Below are 21102 nucleotides of genomic sequence, written 5' to 3'. Positions count from 1 at the left end.
TAATAAGTGAAGGCAACATCGTTATATGTGGTTCTTGTTTTATAGTTTAATCTAAAATGAACACTTTATTTGAAAAATTTAATAAAAAAATAGATCAGTTTAGGAAATATAGAGCACACATTGCCGGGACAGTTCAATACAAATTTATCCATTTTATTTCAGCCGTTAGTTTTTTTATTAGTAATTTTTAAATAATACGTTATTAAGAAACAAACTTACCGAGATTAAATTAAGGACACCACCGAAGCGTCTAATTTATGTAATTAATAATAGAATTCACGATAGCCTGGTTAATTTTGTCGATCTAAGATACAACTTTAAATGATTTTTCGATTTGATCAAAAGTGAACGTAATCACCAGCTTGTCAGTTATGCTTCAATTATCAAACCAGTCTTACGCCACAAACACATTTATAAATACATGTAATTACAACTACCATTGGTTTTATTATTTTAACTTATTAAGACTTATCAATATATATGTATATTGATAAGTCTTTGATATGTCCAAATACAAATATGTAAGATTTTTTTTTAAAGCAATATTATCAAAGATGACCAACGTTAAGGAAGTTTTATATATTAATGAAAACGCAAAATACCAAAAAAAAATCATTAATCTTTCAACATAAATATAAGATGCGAATTGTTTGCGGAACATTTAATAAACAAATTAATTCATTTTTGTATACTATTTTCTTCAGAATTTGATGAGTAATAATCAATATCAATGTTAAAGTGAAACTAACTATGTAGAACCATGTACCCTCTGTTTTATTTTATTAACTGTCGATGTATCGATCTAGGGACATATCTTATGTTATTAATCAGTAAAATAATTGTTCTTCCATTACATAATTTGCACAATTATTATCTTATTTCATAATTATTATCGTCCACTTATTATGTATAATGCATTTGGCTAAAAGCAAGTGTATGGTTAAGAGCTAATACATGTCGTTGTTGTTGTTGCATGTAAGTATCCGGTCCGTAAAATCCGGTCCGTATGGTTTGTGGTCCGTATACCCAAATGTATCTCAAAAGTATCACAAAACATTAAACATAATTACATATTGGTATAGCTAATGCTACTAACGCATCTATCCAGTAAGTATTCGGTATTCTATTGCGCGCGCTTTCGATAAATCAAGTACCCCCAACAAATGGCATAGATAGGTATAGATAGATACAACATGGGGACCCCATTAGCTGTGATTCGAATAACATGTGTGAATGTCACAATAAGTGTAGTCATTGGGATATGTCATTCAAATAAACAGGGAATATGCAAGTTGCTCTAATAAAGTGAAATTATTTGTGTCAACATATGGCGTTTGTGGGAATCCCGGACAATCGCTCGGGGTGTGTTTTTTTTAAACAAGACAAGTGAATAAACAAAAATCTGCCTTGAATTTTCTATGGAAGAGTTTTGTGTGTGTGTGTTTTTTTTTTCATTTAGAAAACGCACATTTTCATAACTGAATTGTTGTTTATAATAATAATATTTGTTTTCCATATATCTCATTTAGAGTTTCCTTTGAGATTAAATGTCGCATTTCCTGAAAAAAATAAAAGTTCTGTTCTGTTCTGAAATGTCGCATTTCCTGAATTGGATTGCCGCTTCAAACTGTGAAAATTTTGTCGGCCTTTTCTTTTAATTCAGATTTCACTGTGGCAAACCTGGTCAGTCATTACTGGAAACAACAATATAACTGTGTAATTATTAGAACAGAACAAATATTGTATGCACATTACGCATATTACAGCTTAGCGTGATTCAAATTTTGAGACTTTCATACATGCGTGAAAAAATGAGTTAAATTAAGATACTAATAAGTATGTGTGAGAGTGCTGTGTGTTCATATATATACAATAAATTTAGTATATTTGTTTGTTTATCGCTTGTTTATTCAAGAACAACAACAACAACAACAACAACATTTATTAGCTTTTAAGCATACAATAGCTTTTTAGCCAAATGCATAATTAAACACAAGTGTGATGACATGGGTTATAATAATTATGATAATAAGGTTATTATTATGAAAATTATGTAAAGGAAGAAGTCAATAAAGATTTTAATGATACATAACATATTATATGTTCCTTTAACATCAATAATGGCAGTTGTTAATAAAATAATGAGACAAAGAGTACACTGTTCTGCATAATTAGTTTCACTTTAACATTGATATAGAAAACAATGTATAATTAGATGATTTAACTTGTTTTTAAATTGTTCCGTAAACAATTCGCAATATATATATAAATTAAAACAACATATTTACGAAAATCAGTTTAAACAGGCAAAACAAAGTACATTTAATTTTTAATAAACTGTGCATGTTTACAGACATCGGTAACTGTTTAAAACAAAGTACATTAATTGCATAATTAACGGTACATAAATGACAATAATAATCGTTGATTTAAAGAGAAAAAACAACAAGTATATCTTTTCTTTAAGCATATTATACATTAAATATCTAAATTTCTAAGGGTCTCTTTATTATAACTATTTAAAAGTTTCATAAAATTCTGCATACTGGTACATGGTTTTAATGAAAAGTGTGTTGCAATGTATTTGGATCTTTCTGCTGAATAAAACGGACATTTAAGTTAAAAGTGATATTCGTCTTTTAAATCTTTAAGATTACAACATGCATATATTCTTTCGTTTCTGCTTATGTTATAATGTGTGCCAGTTTCAATCAACAACTTATGTGATGAAAGGCGTATTTTAGCTATGATATTTCTATGTGTTTTTTGTTTTCAATGACATCTAAATATCAGAGACCATTCAAATACAGGTTTGAGTTGAAATAAACGAAATAAAACAATAATAGTTCTTTCTAAACTAGTAATGAGGTTGATAAATCAAGATTAACATGTAATAATATCGTATGCATTTATTTCTTCGGCTTTCTCTTATTTAGTTCTCATTAATATGTTCTTTAAATAGGGGTCTCCATTAATGAAGACGGCGCTAATAATTTGTGGAAGGTGGAAGAAAATTTCTTTAGCGCGTTACAAACTGTATGTGTCAATTTTGCTAGTTCTTGAGAAACTGTGTGAGCGGGCTATGTTTTTGTAGGTGTTAATTATCTCATTCAATGCAGGTGAATGGTTGACTATGTATCATTGTGAACAAGAGTGACAACAAATAAAATAACAAGAATACATTTCGTTAAAAAAACGTATGACCAAATTTCTAAAAACACGTGTATAGTCTACCGAACTTGTAACAGATGTAACGAATATGTGTACTATGTGTAGTATTTTTATGAATATGTTTTATTTCTTATAACCATTTGGGAAGATCAAAGATTAAGTGGTGTGTAACCTATATTTGATTTCAAGTATTTTTATTGGGAAATTAAACAATGTGACGAGTAAAGATGAAGCATTACACAAACATGATGTAAAATAGTTATTTTTAAAAGATTAAGGTATATTTGATGTAGATTTGGGTATATTTGATGTAGATTTGGGTAGATTTGGGTCGATTTGGGTAGATTTGGGTCGATTTGGGTAGATTTGGGTAGATTTGGGTAATTCGTGTCGCCGGGATTCTTCGGCTTCTCAAAGGACGAAAGTATTAAGCGGAAATGGATTCTAGCCGTGAATTCACGAAGGATTATCGACGGAAAGGTGGTGGACTTTACGCCAAGCAAATATGCAAAACTCTGCATAAAACATTTTGAGGATAAGTGCTTTGTCCACCCCCCCCCCCCGAGTGTGATGGCGAGTGCGGGCTTTGGGATGAGACTGTCGCTGCATCCTGATGCAGTACCAACTTTGTTCCCTGACACGGACAACTTCAAGGCATTACAGCCGAAAGCCCTAAGGCCAGACGAGTTAGGAGCCCCCAAACGGAAACGTGACAACTATGGTGCTTTTGCCAAGAGAAATCGCAAAACGGTAAGAACTTAATTAATAAGGTCAATGATCAGATATGCATCTTAATACCACAAGTTCTATGTTATTTCATAAAGCTCAAACACTGCTATGTAAAAAATACTTTTGAATTAAAAATCATTGTATGTAGTTAGAATAGTTGGCAGCTAGTAACCAAACTGACTTTGGCAGTACGGCAAGATCTAATTATTTATTGTAAGTGTTTTGACAGGCATCAGTTTGAAATCGACACATTTCGATCTTAATACAAATGTGTATCTATCTAAATATACTGCTAGTCGACACAATTAGCATTTCAAGCAGTGGACACTGTTGAGTCCATTTCCTGGGAAGAACCAGTACTTGGTGTCTATGGAGGAGATAATGAGAAAGCTCCCTGAGTAGGGAGCGAACCCAGGAACTCCCGATCGCTAGACGGACACCGCATCCACTACACCACCGTGACCTCTTACTGTTTTCCACCACGGTTAATTTAGCTCAAGTTCTAATGTAAAGCAGTTGCTGACAAGCCATATTTTCTACCTATTTACCAAAAATTCAATTAATAATGTGTTGCTTATCTTTTTATTGTTTAAAATGTGAAAACGCAAGGACTTTTTAGTAAATACATTCAGACTTCCAATAATGTATTAATGCTGGTTTAGAAAAAGAGATGATAAGTTAGAAATAGTGTGCCATTTAACTGTTAAAAGAATAAAAAAGAAATTTGAATTAGTAGCCGACAGGTGTTTTATTATTTATATACCATTTATTCTTCATGTAGTGTGAATCATAAAATGCATCTTGATTTTTTTGTGTTTTCATAAATTGAACAGCAACTGATTCTAGTACTTAGTAGCTGATGGCTATTTAGGCTACTGGTAGTGCCATGATAATTTAAATAACAGTTCAATTTCAGTCTTCAGGGTAATATATTTAGCCAAAATCATTGTTCTATATTAGAAACAGGAGAAAAATCCAATAGCCTGACTATATAAATTATTAATTTCTAGAAGCCCAAATAACATCTTACCAGACCCGGGATGTCTGGCTTATAATTTAAGACTGAATAAATGTTATATTTTCAAATTAATATTGTTACATGCATTAATTGCATTGGAAACAGTTTTCAGTGTAATAAACTCATTTTGCTCCTTATGGGCTTTAGCCATTTTGAGATTTCATTATAGCATTCAATGTACTAAAGATGTGTTGTTTGATTAATTTCTGAAGTGGAAAAAAAGAAAAACATGTAGTTTTACTATTATGAATACAAAGTTTACTTTATTTTACAATTTTGTGTTACAAATCTTGTAGAAAATAAATGACAGCATTATAATATGTGTAAAATTAAATAAGCTTTTTTCGGGTTATCATTTTTATATTTTATTTATAAAGTTGCTTCAATTAGGTGGTTTCTGTACAAAATAAGTTGGTCACTAAACTAGCTGAATTTTTGCAAATCACCATGCCAACAAGGCACCAAGTTGGCAGAATGTGGTGTATTACCACCCTACAGCTGCCATAAATCAAGCTGGTGTCATAAAATAGATGGTCCTCTTTGTTTCTGTAAAGTCAAGTATTGTTATCAGTGATCTACTGTTATCAATTGTATTTGGCACAGACAGTAATAAAACAAGCAGATTATCAGACTGCAGTAATCATAACAACTGAATATACAACATACTGCACTAGTAGATAGAACAGTATTTATAAATAGAATAGGAAATAAATTGCAAAAAATATAAATAACATTTTAATTTTGAACAACAGCAAAAAATATAAATAACATTTTAATTAAGAACAACAATCTACACTTTTATTCTTGTCTCTTGTCTTTATGCTTTCTTTTAATTTAAACACTGTATTATTTTAATTGGGATATTTTTTTTATATATTGTATTTATTTAGTTTGACAAATTATATTTAAAACAGATACTTGCATAAATACTGGCATCATTTAAATAGATTTCTTCAAAACTTGATTTTTTTATAAATTAAAAAACAAATCCTCATGAAATGAGCTATAATGCTGCGCATGGACACAGTTTTAAAATACAGTTAAAATGAAAAAAAAAAACAACCATTTTTAATGAAATAGTCATGGAAAATTGCTTACCGGTATAAAGCTTTAATTAAAGATACTAATACTTTATTGCAAAAATAAATGTAGATCATGAAATGAATAGTTTTGTTTGAGAAAATCACCAAAATGGTGTCCATTCCCTGTTTGATGTTTTATTCTCAATTCACATAATACAGTGTTTTTAGAACACATCATGACTTGCAGTTGACCCCTATTGATTTTGAGGTCACTAGGTCAAAGGTCAAGGTCACGGTGACCCCAAATAGTAAAATGGTTTCCGGATGATAACTCAAGAACGCATACGCCTAGGATCATGAAACTTAATGGGTAGATTGATAACGACTCGCAGATGACCCCTATTGATTTTGAGGTCAAAGGTCAAGGTTATGGTGACCCGAAATAGTAAAATGGTTTTCGGATGATAACTCAAGGACGCATATGCCTAGGATCATGAAACGTCATAGGTAGATTGATCATGACTCGCAGATGACCCCTATTGATTTTAAGGTCAAAGGTCAAGGTCACGGTGACCCGAAATAGTTAAATGATTTTCGGATGATAACTCAAGAACGCTTTTGCCTAGGATCATGACACTTTATAGGTACATTGATCGTGACTCGCAGATGACCCCTATTGATTTTCAGGTCACTAGGTCAAAGGTCAAGGTCACAGTGACAAAAAACGTATTCACACAATGGCTGCCACTACAACGGACAGCCCATATGGGGGGCATGCATGTTTTACAAACAACCCTTGTTTCATTTACATTTATCGGATTATATATTTAACATCCGATTAATGTAAATGAAATGATTATGAAATTTTGTTCAATGACATGTGTTGCCATGAAAGTTGGACTATAACTTGTCTTTAGGCTCGAAGGCGCACAAGGAATTACTGTTGGTCATCGGAAGCAAGCGTCTTCTCTCTGACATTCGCATGCTGTCACCAGCTGAACAGACCTCGATGCTGGAGGCTCAACACAAGGTGGTCTGCCAATTTGCGCCAAAATTTGTCTGCTTTTCATACGCAGCAATGAAACAGAGGTATGAATTGTGATCGATTAATATTATATCTACAGAAGAGCTAGCGCAGGCATGTTGTTTTTGTCTTTCATAGTCCAGTGGTAATAATTTATAAAACTACAACTTTAAGGCAAAAATTAGTTTATTTCCTACACGATTGATAAATATTTGTGCAAGTTTAATGAGAACAACATTTGATTATGATGCGGTTTGGGTTTTTTTACATTCGGCATTGGTTGCGGAAATTCTTAACAACCAAAAATATGATCTTTAATTCGAGTAAAATTAATATCCTAGTTGACTAATAAACATTGTCATTTGCAGTTCATAAACCATCAAGTGCCCATGAGCATATGTCCATAATAAATATGCATTAGTTGTGAAAATGATTTTAGTTCCTTTTTATGCCCGTGAAGGTGGGCATATAGTGATCGCACTGTCTGTCTGAAATTCCGTCACACTTTGCGTTTAGGTTTCGAAAAATGTGGAAAAACACTTTGCGTTTAGGTTTAGACAAATTTGGAAAAAGGGGGCATATGTCATCCTATGGTGACAAGCCTTGTTGTTATATGAAATAGTAATTGTTGATATAATTTGTGATTAAAGGCTATTTTTTGTAATCCAGATTGCATCTGGCAGCCCTGCATTCCGTTTCTAATGCGCACAGGAAACATGCAGAGAAGAAGAACGGCGAAAAGCGCTACAGGATTTCGTATCCAAAGTACAAGGCGGGACACCATGTCGTGAAACCTGTCAAAGAGGCCTGCAATTATGGTAATGGTCCTTCTAAGCAAAATAGAAAATTGGCATTCTAATATATAATATACAAAAACCTAACACTGAAACTGACTAAGTTGACTGTTGTTGTTTTTTATGCATAATATGTGTATTTTTATTTATTTGTTCAATGTGCATAGTTTAACCAAGTAGTAAAAAATAAATTGTTGATGCTTTTTTCAGATTATGTCACAGAGCTCATGGTTGCATTGCTGCAATTAAAACAACAGTTCAAGAGCACCCGGATTGCTAAGCAGGCATCTTCTTCCATTCTGTTCTCTCCACCACCATTAGCATCATCTGCGAAGAAAATTTTAAAGAATAAAGCAGTGCAGTTGCACCGCTCTAGGTTTAATTAATTACAGTAATTGGAAACATGTTGGCATGCCATTTGTCATGTATTGCTCCAGCTGGGTTTAGTGTACGTGCGTTAGGTGTCATCCCAGATTAGCCTGTGCCATATATGTTTGTAATTAATTAAAAAAATCCTCGCGCTGGAAAGATGGGACAAAGCGTGCGCAAAATATCTCGTCCCATATTAGCCTTTGTCCCTGATAAGACTGTGCAGACTCGACGTGAAAACATGATATGCCCCAAGTTTTATATGACAATGTCTATGAATGTGCCCTTTTGACAAATAAGAACCTAGCTGAAGCACTGATCACGTATTGTTTCAAATTAACATAGCAACTACAATTATTTTTTTGAAAAATGTGAATGTATTATTTTGACAAATATGCTGTAATAATAGTTTTCCCATTGTGTGCTATACTGTTAGTATAAAAATGTTAATTTCAACACCTTTATTTTTAAATGTTGGGACCATGTAGTGTTTTTTGTGTGATAGTATTGGTCTGTAAAAGATGTTTTAGAAGTCATTTTGTTAAAGGTACTTAATATGACTCCATGACAAGTTGTATTGCAACATTGTGCTAGTAAAGCTCATTTACTTATTCCGTCCAGTTTTCTAAAACTTGTCGTCAGGTTACAAGTTGTTCTGTTGTTGTGTCTGTGGTAATTTATATTTTTAGATGTTGCAATAAACTTGTATGCTACATATATATTGTTGTGTTGGAATGTTTTCTCCATTTCAAAAACATCGAGAGTAAAAGTTTGACATGCTATTTCTCATTAATAATATTAAGTCACCTCGCTCGTGGAGAGTTTAGAAAAATTCAATTGCGTCATATTTATATAAAATCAAGACTTATTATTAAAAAATATTTATTAAAAAACAACAGAAATGAGATCATTCAAACTTTGAAGTGAATGTCGACATAAATGAGATCAATTTACCATAAATAAAAAATCGTGTGCAGGGAACACATCGGGTTTCAACAAAATGGCCATGTCAGGATACTAGCAAAATAAATAAAACATCTATTCTCGGTCATTTAGTATTAAATGACACGACCATTTACGTAAGAATTATTCATTTCAAATCAACATTATTTATTTCAACTAGTACGTTGTTGAAGTGTTGAACTTGAACGGTTAGTAAATTTGGACTGGCATTCGTACGTCGATCAGTTTCAGGGAATAATTATATCTTTTCAATGTGTCAATTATATTTGCCTGATTAAATTATAATTAAATACTTAAACAGTCAAGATGCGATGTCCTGTGGATGTGTACTATGAAAAATAAAAACACGTTATATGACGAACTTTAAAAAGACAAAAGCTGATACCGTTTCCTTTGTTATGAACTCGTAGCAAGTGGTTAACTCATACGTCACTTCCGGTTGAAACAAAAATGTCGACTCGATCACGAAGTGCGAAAAATCGGCATAGTTATCGGCTGTATACTCGCTGAATACGATGGTTTTAATCGAATTATGATATGGAAATGCATTTAAACGTTATAATCTCGCATAATATTGGTGTATTTCAGGATTTTTTAATCGGGTCCGTTGATCTTGTGGTAATTTTCTTTTCCATAGAATGAATTTTCGTTTCGTTTCCATTGAATTACAATATTAATAAATTTTAATATACAAATGAAAATAAAACCTGCATCTTGTGCAAATTGAACTGTCTTTGCATGTATATTGAAATCTCTTAACAAGTAATAAGGAGTGATACATTTAACAATCTAGCATTTTATGATAAATATATATATTAATTTAATTTATTTCACGCAAATATTGTTTATCCATTGTGATTGCTTGGTTTCATGATGGTGTTACGTGCAATGCAAGAAGTGTATGATCTTTACACTAGATTGACGAGTTTACATTTGCCGGTACCCGCGGTAAATACATCAATTGTGTAGCAGTAATATTGAACAATATTTTAAAGTTATAAAGCACTGTATTATAATGATTAAACTGGCTAACATATAAATACACATGTTCCTGTTAATCCGTTTCGGACAAATATCTTCTATTTTAATATGTTAAATTATTTATTAAAGCAAATGTTACGTATTTTGGCTTTAATATTTGGCTTGCTCAATATGACTGCTCAATATGCCAAGAGATGACATGGAGGTATCATAAAGTCTGCCTCATGTGGTCTATGCAGGGACCCAATTAAAGTATAGGTCCCTATGTTTATGACACCGGCATGTTTTCTGTGTAATTGTCTGGGCAGTTCCGATCATAACGAGATAATATGCTTGTGACGAACAACGGTGCAATTAAACACCAGGTTAGAAATGCTGAAACAAGTGTCAAAATTGGTGTGCACAATTAAATAAAACAATTAGATTTATGAATTTATTTGTTGTGTAACAAGGTAAGTTTGTACAGATATATTAAGATTAAAATCAGTTACTATATGTTGCGAACAAAAAGCGATCTATTTGTTGTTTGTTTCCATCCTTATTTGTGTTCTTTCATTAAATTTAATCTATTCTAAAAGAATTTCCATTTCTGAAATTTTGTATCTAAAATGGACGTGAAAATGCGGTTAGTAGAGATTTTTGTGGTAACCACATACCGAGCTCGAAGATAGTGTACGTTCCACTCCAGAGCTCGTTTTTGGTAAAAACAAATAATAACAACAATATAATCGTTCCAAAAATGAATTTCCACGCATGCTTATGTTTTATTCAGACATAAATAGTAAAATTATATTTGATACAGTTCATGATTATCAATAAAAACGATGAATATGTCAATCTTCTCAATATGCGCTTATATGAATTCCACCTCTTTTTGCCAACCAGTGGGCGGAGTCTCAACTTGGCAGGTGTGTGTGACGTCACGCTTTAACTCGTCTATACCCGTATGCGGAAGCCCGCACCTTGTATGTAGGTCATAATACACCAAATAGTTTCCCTATATAATTCAATGTAAAAGCGACAACTTTGAGCGAAAATAAATGCAACATTTTGCACATAGAGACCCCCATAACCATACCTTTTCTTAAAGGCCATTCTAAGCGGAATCGATATATGCAATAAAAAAGATATGTCATGTACAAAGCAAGAAAGAACTTGACACAAATCAAAATCGACTGTTTTTGCAACTTTTTTTTCGGCCGTTTCTTAGTGAAATGTAACCTTTTCTACTGCAATGGTTTACTTTAGTCTTCAAGTGTATCATATTTCAGGGATTCAGTTGTGAACACCTATTCGTGCCCTACCATTATCTCCGCAAGATAACACCCGAATAATGGTAAAAAGTGTAAAACATGCCTTCCTGTCAACTATGATATTTTTTTAGAGAGTACAGCCCTACATGAAGCGATCATTTAGTGTATTGTAACCTATAAGACAACGTTTACTGTTAACATCGCGAAAAATAAGCACTTCTTGATACTTATAAACCTATTTTCTATGTGCATGCCAATTTTCAGACCGATCTTTCACGTAGAAATGCTTGAAAATGCATTTTATTATAACGCCTGATAAGCCATGTGGCTTTCGCGTTCGGAGCTTTGATTTATAACGGGCGTTCAGGCGCAAAACGATTACCCTAAATAATTTCAATCGGTCAAAATACTGGAATATTGTTACAAGCTATGTAGAAAAAGAAGTAAACAACTATTAAAACGTGTTCATGAGCTCTTTCAGCACAAATTGTTGCGATTTGAGATGCTCAAGACGAGTTTTTGTACGTTTTTTTTTTCTTATTTTCCTCTGAAAACGTATTTTTTTCTTAAAAACTCACGATGCTCCTTAAATTCGTGAAACAAACGCATTTATTCCGTGAAATTTGCCAAAACGCGTCATATCCCACTAAAACAATGATGATTTTCTGTAAATACAGCTCCTTTGTGACTAGGCCTGGTTTTGCGTTTAGGTCATAATACACCAAATAGTTTCCCTATATAATTCAATGTAAAAGCGACAACTTTGAGCGAAAATAAATGCAACATTTTGCACATATAGACCCCCATAACCATACCTTTTCTTAAAGGCCATTCTAAGCGGAATCGATATATGCAATAAAAAAGATATGTCATGTACAAAGCAAGAAAGAACTTGACACAAATCAAAATCGACTGTTTTTGCAACTTTTTTTTCGGCCGTTTCTTAGTGAAATGTAACCTTTTCTACTGCAATGGTTTACTTTAGTCTTCAAGTGTATCATATTTCAGGGATTCAGTTGTGAACACCTATTCGTGCCCTACCATTATCTCCGTAAGATAACACCCGAATAATGGTAAAAAGTGTAAAACATGCCTTCCTGTCAACTATGATATTTTTTTAGAGAGTACAGCCCTACATGAAGCGATCATTTAGTGTATTGTAACCTATAAGACAACGTTTACTGTTAACATCGCGAAAAATAAGCACTTCTTGATACTTATAAACCTATTTTCTATGTGCATGCCAATTTTCAGACCGATCTTTCACGTAGAAATGCTTGAAAATGCATTTTATTATAACGCCTGATAAGCCATGTGGCTTTCGCGTTCGGAGCTTTGATTTATAACGGGCGTTCAGGCGCAAAACGATTACCCTAAATAATTTCAATCGGTCAAAATACTGGAATATTGTTACAAGCTATGTAGAAAAAGAAGTAAACAACTATTAAAACGTGTTCATGAGCTCTTTCAGCACAAATTGTTGCGATTTGAGATGCTCAAGACGAGTTTTTGTACGTTTTTTTTTCTTATTTTCCTCTGAAAACGTATTTTTTTCTTAAAAACTCACGATGCTCCTTAAATTCGTGAAACAAACGCATTTATTCCGTGAAATTTGCCAAAACGCGTCATATCCCACTAAAACAATGATGATTTTCTGTAAATACAGCTCCTTTGTGACTAGGCCTGGTTTTGCGTTTAGGTCATAATACACCAAATAGTTTCCCTATATAATTCAATGTAAAAGCGACAACTTTGAGCGAAAATAAATGCAACATTTTGCACATAGAGACCCCCATAACCATACCTTTTCTTAAAGGCCATTCTAAGCGGAATCGATATATGCAATAAAAAAGATATGTCATGTACAAAGCAAGAAAGAACTTGACACAAATCAAAATCGACTGTTTTTGCAACTTTTTTTTCGGCCGTTTCTTAGTGAAATGTAACCTTTTCTACTGCAATGGTTTACTTTAGTCTTCAAGTGTATCATATTTCAGGGATTCAGTTGTGAACACCTATTCGTGCCCTACCATTATCTCCACAAGATAACACCCGAATAATGGTAAAAAGTGTAAAACATGCCTTCCTGTCAACTATGATATTTTTTTAGAGAGTACAGCCCTACATGAAGCGATCATTTAGTGTATTGTAACCTATAAGACAACGTTTACTGTTAACATCGCGAAAAATAAGCACTTCTTGATACTTATAAACCTATTTTCTATGTGCATGCCAATTTTCAGACCGATCTTTCACGTAGAAATGCTTGAAAATGCATTTTATTATAACGCCTGATAAGCCATGTGGCTTTCGCGTTCGGAGCTTTGATTTATAACGGGCGTTCAGGCGCAAAACGATTACCCTAAATAATTTCAATCGGTCAAAATACTGGAATATTGTTACAAGCTATGTAGAAAAAGAAGTAAACAACTATTAAAACGTGTTCATGAGCTCTTTCAGCACAAATTGTTGCGATTTGAGATGCTCAAGACGAGTTTTTGTACGTTTTTTTTTCTTATTTTCCTCTGAAAACGTATTTTTTTCTTAAAAACTCACGATGCTCCTTAAATTCGTGAAACAAACGCATTTATTCCGTGAAATTTGCCAAAACGCGTCATATCCCACTAAAACAATGATGATTTTCTGTAAATACAGCTCCTTTGTGACTAGGCCTGGTTTTGCGTTTAGGTCATAATACACCAAATAGTTTCCCTATATAATTCAATGTAAAAGCGACAACTTTGAGCGAAAATAAATGCAACATTTTGCACATAGAGACCCCCATAACCATACCTTTTCTTAAAGGCCATTCTAAGCGGAATCGATATATGCAATAAAAAAGATATGTCATGTACAAAGCAAGAAAGAACTTGACACAAATCAAAATCGACTGTTTTTGCAACTTTTTTTTCGGCCGTTTCTTAGTGAAATGTAACCTTTTCTACTGCAATGGTTTACTTTAGTCTTCAAGTGTATCATATTTCAGGGATTCAGTTGTGAACACCTATTCGTGCCCTACCATTATCTCCGCAAGATAACACCCGAATAATGGTAAAAAGTGTAAAACATGCCTTCCTGTCAACTATGATATTTTTTTAGAGAGTACAGCCCTACATGAAGCGATCATTTAGTGTATTGTAACCTATAAGACAACGTTTACTGTTAACATCGCGAAAAATAAGCACTTCTTGATACTTATAAACCTATTTTCTATGTGCATGCCAATTTTCAGACCGATCTTTCACGTAGAAATGCTTGAAAATGCATTTTATTATAACGCCTGATAAGCCATGTGGCTTTCGCGTTCGGAGCTTTGATTTATAACGGGCGTTCAGGCGCAAAACGATTACCCTAAATAATTTCAATCGGTCAAAATACTGGAATATTGTTACAAGCTATGTAGAAAAAGAAGTAAACAACTATTAAAACGTGTTCATGAGCTCTTTCAGCACAAATTGTTGCGATTTGAGATGCTCAAGACGAGTTTTTGTACGTTTTTTTTCTTATTTTCCTCTGAAAACGTATTTTTTTCTTAAAAACTCACGATGCTCCTTAAATTCGTGAAACAAACGCATTTATTCCGTGAAATTTGCCAAAACGCGTCATATCCCACTAAAACAATGATGATTTTCTGTAAATACAGCTCCTTTGTGACTAGGCCTGGTTTTGCGTTTAGGTCATAATACACCAAATAGTTTCCCTATATAATTCAATGTAAAAGCGACAACTTTGAGCGAAAATAAATGCAACATTTTGCACATAGAGACCCCCATAACCATACCTTTTCTTAAAGGCCATTCTAAGCGGAATCGATATATGCAATAAAAAAGATATGTCATGTACAAAGCAAGAAAGAACTTGACACAAATCAAAATCGACTGTTTTTGCAACTTTTTTTTCGGCCGTTTCTTAGTGAAATGTAACCTTTTCTACTGCAATGGTTTACTTTAGTCTTCAAGTGTATCATATTTCAGGGATTCAGTTGTGAACACCTATTCGTGCCCTACCATTATCTCCGCAAGATAACACCCGAATAATGGTAAAAAGTGTAAAACATGCCTTCCTGTCAACTATGATATTTTTTTAGAGAGTACAGCCCTACATGAAGCGATCATTTAGTGTATTGTAACCTATAAGACAACGTTTACTGTTAACATCGCGAAAAATAAGCACTTCTTGATACTTATAAACCTATTTTCTATGTGCATGCCAATTTTCAGACCGATCTTTCACGTAGAAATGCTTGAAAATGCATTTTATTATAACGCCTGATAAGCCATGTGGCTTTCGCGTTCGGAGCTTTGATTTATAACGGGCGTTCAGGCGCAAAACGATTACCCTAAATAATTTCAATCGGTCAAAATACTGGAATATTGTTACAAGCTATGTAGAAAAAGAAGTAAACAACTATTAAAACGTGTTCATGAGCTCTTTCAGCACAAATTGTTGCGATTTGAGATGCTCAAGACGAGTTTTTGTACGTTTTTTTTTCTTATTTTCCTCTGAAAACGTATTTTTTTCTTAAAAACTCACGATGCTCCTTAAATTCGTGAAACAAACGCATTTATTCCGTGAAATTTGCCAAAACGCGTCATATCCCACTAAAGCAATGATGATTTTCTGTAAATACAGCTCCTTTGTGACTAGGCCTGGTTTTGCGTTTAGGTCATAATACACCAAATAGTTTCCCTATATAATTCAATGTAAAAGCGACAACTTTGAACGAAAATAAATGCAACATTTTGCACATAGAGACCCCCATAACCATACCTTTTCTTAAAGGCCATTCTAAGCGGAATCGATATATGCAATAAAAAAGATATGTCATGTACAAAGCAAGAAAGAACTTGACACAAATCAAAATCGACTGTTTTTGCAACTTTTTTTTCGGCCGTTTCTTAGTGAAATGTAACCTTTTCTACTGCAATGGTTTACTTTAGTCTTCAAGTGTATCATATTTCAGGGATTCAGTTGTGAACACTTATTCGTGCCCTACCATTATCTCCGCAAGATAACACCCGAATAATGGTAAAAAGTGTAAAACATGCCTTCCTGTCAACTATGATATTTTTTTAGAGAGTACAGCCCTACATGAAGCGATCATTTAGTGTATTGTAACCTATAAGACAACGTTTACTGTTAACATCGCGAAAAATAAGCACTTCTTGATACTTATAAACCTATTTTCTATGTGCATGCCAATTTTCAGACCGATCTTTCACGTAGAAATGCTTGAAAATGCATTTTATTATAACGCCTGATAAGCCATGTGGCTTTCGCGTTCGGAGCTTTGATTTATAACGGGCGTTCAGGCGCAAAACGATTACACTAAATAATTTCAATCGGTCAAAATACTGGAATATTGTTACAAGCTATGTAGAAAAAGAAGTAAACAACTATTAAAACGTGTTCATGAGCTCTTTCAGCACAAATTGTTGCGATTTGAGATGCTCAAGACGAGTTTTTGTACGTTTTTTTTTCTTATTTTCCTCTGAAAACGTATTTTTTTCTTAAAAACTCACGATGCTCCTTAAATTCGTGAAACAAACGCATTTATTCCGTGAAATTTGCCAAAACGCGTCATATCCCACTAAAACAATGATGATTTTCTGTAAATACAGCTCCTTTGTGACTAGGCCTGGTTTTGCGTTTAGGTCATAATACACCAAATAGTTTCCCTATATAATTCAATGTAAAAGCGACAACTTTGAGCGAAAATAAATGCAACATTTTGCACATAGAGACCCCCATAACCATACCTTTTCTTAAAGGCCATTCTAAGCGGAATCGATATATGCAATAAAAAAGATATGTCATGTACAAAGCAAGAAAGAACTTGACACAAATCAAAATCGACTGTTTTTGCAACTTTTTTTTCGGCCGTTTCTTAGTGAAATGTAACCTTTTCTACTGCAATGGTTTACTTTAGTCTTCAAGTGTATCATATTTCAGGGATTCAGTTGTGAACACCTATTCGTGCCCTACCATTATCTCCGCAAGATAACACCCGAATAATGGTAAAAAGTGTAAAACATGCCTTCCTGTCAACTATGATATTTTTTTAGAGAGTACAGCCCTACATGAAGCGATCATTTAGTGTATTGTAACCTATAAGACAACGTTTACTGTTAACATCGCGAAAAATAAGCACTTCTTGATACTTATAAACCTATTTTCTATGTGCATGCCAATTTTCAGACCGATCTTTCACGTAGAAATGCTTGAAAATGCATTTTATTATAACGCCTGATAAGCCATGTGGCTTTCGCGTTCGGAGCTTTGATTTATAACGGGCGTTCAAGCGCAAAACGATTACCCTAAATAATTTCAATCGGTAAAAATACTGGAATATTGTTACAAGCTATGTAGAAAAAGAAGTAAACAACTATTAAAACGTGTTCATGAGCTCTTTCAGCACAAATTGTTGCGATTTGAGATGCTCAAGACGAGTTTTTGTACGTTTTTTTTCTTATTTTCCTCTGAAAACGTATTTTTTTCTTAAAAACTCACGATGCTCCTTAAATTCGTGAAACAAACGCATTTATTCCGTGAAATTTGCCAAAACGCGTCATATCCCACTAAAACAATGATGATTTTCTGTAAATACAGCTCCTTTGTGACTAGGCCTGGTTTTGCGTTTAGGTCATAATACACCAAATAGTTTCCCTATATAATTCAATGTAAAAGCGACAACTTTGAGCGAAAATAAATGCAACATTTTGCACATAGAGACCCCCATAACCATACCTTTTCTTAAAGGCCATTCTAAGCGGAATCGATATATGCAATAAAAAAGATATGTCATGTACAAAGCAAGAAAGAACTTGACACAAATCAAAATCGACTGTTTTTGCAACTTTTTTTTCGGCCGTTTCTTAGTGAAATGTAACCTTTTCTACTGCAATGGTTTACTTTAGTCTTCAAGTGTATCATATTTCAGGGATTCAGTTGTGAACACCTATTCGTGCCCTACCATTATCTCCGCAAGATAACACCCGAATAATGGTAAAAAGTGTAAAACATGCCTTCCTGTCAACTATGATATTTTTTTAGAGAGTACAGCCCTACATGAAGCGATCATTTAGTGTATTGTAACCTATAAGACAACGTTTACTGTTAACATCGCGAAAAATAAGCACTTCTTGATACTTATAAACCTATTTTCTATGTGCATGCCAATTTTCAGACCGATCTTTCACGTAGAAATGCTTGAAAATGCATTTTATTATAACGCCTGATAAGCCATGTGGCTTTCGCGTTCGGAGCTTTGATTTATAACGGGCGTTCAGGCGCAAAACGATTACCCTAAATAATTTCAATCGGTCAAAATACTGGAATATTGTTACAAGCTATGTAGAAAAAGAAGTAAACAACTATTAAAACGTGTTCATGAGCTCTTTCAGCACAAATTGTTGCGATTTGAGATGCTCAAGACGAGTTTTTTGTACGTTTTTTTTCTTATTTTCCTCTGAAAACGTATTTTTTTCTTAAAAACTCACGATGCTCCTTAAATTCGTGAAACAAACGCATTTATTCCGTGAAATTTGCCAAAACGCGTCATATCCCACTAAAACAATGATGATTTTCTGTAAATACAGCTCCTTTGTGACTAGGCCTGGTTTTGCGTTTAGGTCATAATACACCAAATAGTTTCCCTATATAATTCAATGTAAAAGCGACAACTTTGAGCGAAAATAAATGCAACATTTTGCACATAGAGACCCCCATAACCATACCTTTTCTTAAAGGCCATTCTAAGCGGAATCGATATATGCAATAAAAAAGATATGTCATGTACAAAGCAAGAAAGAACTTGACACAAATCAAAATCGACTGTTTTTGCAACTTTTTTTTCGGCCGTTTCTTAGTGAAATGTAACCTTTTCTACTGCAATGGTTTACTTTAGTCTTCAAGTGTATCATATTTCAGGGATTCAGTTGTGAACAACTATTCGTGCCCTACCATTATCTCCGTAAGATAACACCCGAATAATGGTAAAAAGTGTAAAACATGCCTTCCTGTCAACTATGATATTTTTTTAGAGAGTACAGCCCTACATGAAGCGATCATTTAGTGTATTGTAACCTATAAGACAACGTTTACTGTTAACATCGCGAAAAATAAGCACTTCTTGATACTTATAAACCTATTTTCTATGTGCATGCCAATTTTCAGACCGATCTTTCACGTAGAAATGCTTGAAAATGCATTTTATTATAACGCCTGATAAGCCATGTGGCTTTCGCGTTCGGAGCTTTGATTTATAACGGGCGTTCAGGCGCAAAACGATTACCCTAAATAATTTCAATCGGTCAAAATACTGGAATATTGTTACAAGCTATGTAGAAAAAGAAGTAAACAACTATTAAAACGTGTTCATGAGCTCTTTCAGCACAAATTGTTGCGATTTGAGATGCTCAAGACGAGTTTTTGTACGTTTTTTTTCTTATTTTCCTCTGAAAACGTATTTTTTTTCTTAAAAACTCACGATGCTCCTTAAATTCGTGAAACAAAACGCATTTATTCCGTGAAATTTGCCAAAACGCGTCATATCCCACTAAAACAATGATGATTTTCTGTAAATACAGCTCCTTTGTGACTAGGCCTGGTTTTGCGTTAAGACAACGTTTACTGTTAACATCGCGAAAAATAAGCACTTCTTGATACTTATAAACCTATTTTCTATGTGCATGCCAATTTTCAGACCGATCTTTCACGTAGAAATGCTTGAAAATGCATTTTATTATAACGCCTGATAAGCCATGTGGCTTTCGCGTTCGGAGCTTTGATTTATAACGGGCGTTCAGGCGCAAAACGATTACCCTAAATAATTTCAAATCGGTCAAAATACTGGAATATTGTTACAAGCTATGTAGAAAAAGAAGTAAACAACTATTAAAACGTGTTCATGAGCTCTTTCAGCACAAATTGTTGCGATTTGAGATGCTCAAGACGAGTTTTTGTACGTTTTTTTTTCTTATTTTCCTCTGAAAACGTATTTTTTTCTTAAAAACTCACGATGCTCCTTAAATTCGTGAAACAAACGCATTTATTCCGTGAAATTTGCCAAAACGCGTCATATCCCACTAAAACAATGATGATTTTCTGTAAATACAGCTCCTTTGTGACTAGGCCTGGTTTTGCGTTTAGGTCATAATACACCAAATAGTTTCCCTATATAATTCAATGTAAAAGCGACAACTTTGAGCGAAAATAAATGTAACATTTTGCACATAGAGACCCCCATAACCATACCTTTTCTTGAAGGCCATTCTAAGCGGAATCGATATATGCAATAAAAAAGATATGTCATGTACAAAGCAAGAAAGAACTTGACACAAATCAAAATCGACTGTTTTTGCAACTTTTTTTTCGGCCGTTTCTTAGTGAAATGAAACATTTTCTACTGCAATGGTTACTTTAGTCTTCAAGTGTATCATATTCAGGGATTCAGTTGTGAACACCTATTCGTGCCCTACCATTATCTCCGCAAGATAACACCCGAATAATGGTAAAAAGTGTGTAAAACATGCCTTCCTGTCAACTATGATATTTTTTTAGAGAGTACAGCCCTACATGAAGCGATCATTTAGTGTATTGTAACCTATAAGACAACGTTTACTGTTAACATCGCGAAAAATAAGCACTTCTTGATACTTATAAACCTATTTTCTATGTGCATGCCAATTTTCAGACCGATCTTTCACGTAGAAATGCTTGAAAATGCATTTTATTATAACGCCCTGATAAGCCATGTGGCTTTCGCGTTCGGAGCTTT

At 33.6% G+C, this 21102-nt stretch overlaps 2 protein-coding genes across 3 annotated transcripts in view; one reads left to right on the top strand and one right to left on the bottom strand.

Moving 5' to 3' along the window:
* The window catches only part of LOC127877524 (adhesion G protein-coupled receptor B1-like), a 469993-nt gene that overhangs the window by 58677 nt on the left and 390214 nt on the right, over positions 1-21102 (bottom strand). The gene's annotated exons all lie outside the window — the stretch shown is intronic.
* On the top strand, positions 3199-8844 carry LOC127877536 (uncharacterized). 2 transcript variants are annotated; one of them, XM_052423494.1, is made up of 4 exons: positions 3199-3921; positions 6858-7029; positions 7634-7782; positions 7969-8844. In XM_052423494.1, the coding sequence occupies exons 2-4, from the start codon at positions 6923-6925 to the stop codon at positions 8142-8144; spliced, it is 432 nt and encodes a 143-aa protein (XP_052279454.1). In that variant the 5' UTR covers positions 3199-3921; positions 6858-6922; the 3' UTR covers positions 8145-8844. The 2 variants fall into 2 exon arrangements, with proteins under 2 accessions (XP_052279454.1, XP_052279455.1); XM_052423495.1 differs by lacking the exon at positions 3199-3921 and adding an exon at positions 3951-4384.

This window comes from Dreissena polymorpha, chromosome 4, assembly GCF_020536995.1.
Source record: "Dreissena polymorpha isolate Duluth1 chromosome 4, UMN_Dpol_1.0, whole genome shotgun sequence".
Taxonomy (NCBI): domain Eukaryota; kingdom Metazoa; phylum Mollusca; class Bivalvia; order Myida; family Dreissenidae; genus Dreissena; species Dreissena polymorpha.
Note: the sequence above shows the minus strand (reverse complement) of the source record. Positions and strands in the feature narration are given on the sequence as shown.

What these genes read in the sequence shown, in the direction of transcription:
- LOC127877536 (XM_052423494.1), top strand. Translation starts at nt 6,923, where the DNA reads ATGCTGTCACCAGCTGAACAGACCTCGATGCTGGAGGCTCAACACAAG. An exon ending in TACGCAGCAATGAAACAGAG is followed by an intron (nt 7,030 to 7,633) that starts GTATGAATTGTG and finishes TTTGTAATCCAG; the next exon opens with ATTGCATCTGGCAGCCCTGC. An exon ending in CAAAGAGGCCTGCAATTATG is followed by an intron (nt 7,783 to 7,968) that starts GTAATGGTCCTT and finishes TGCTTTTTTCAG; the next exon opens with ATTATGTCACAGAGCTCATG.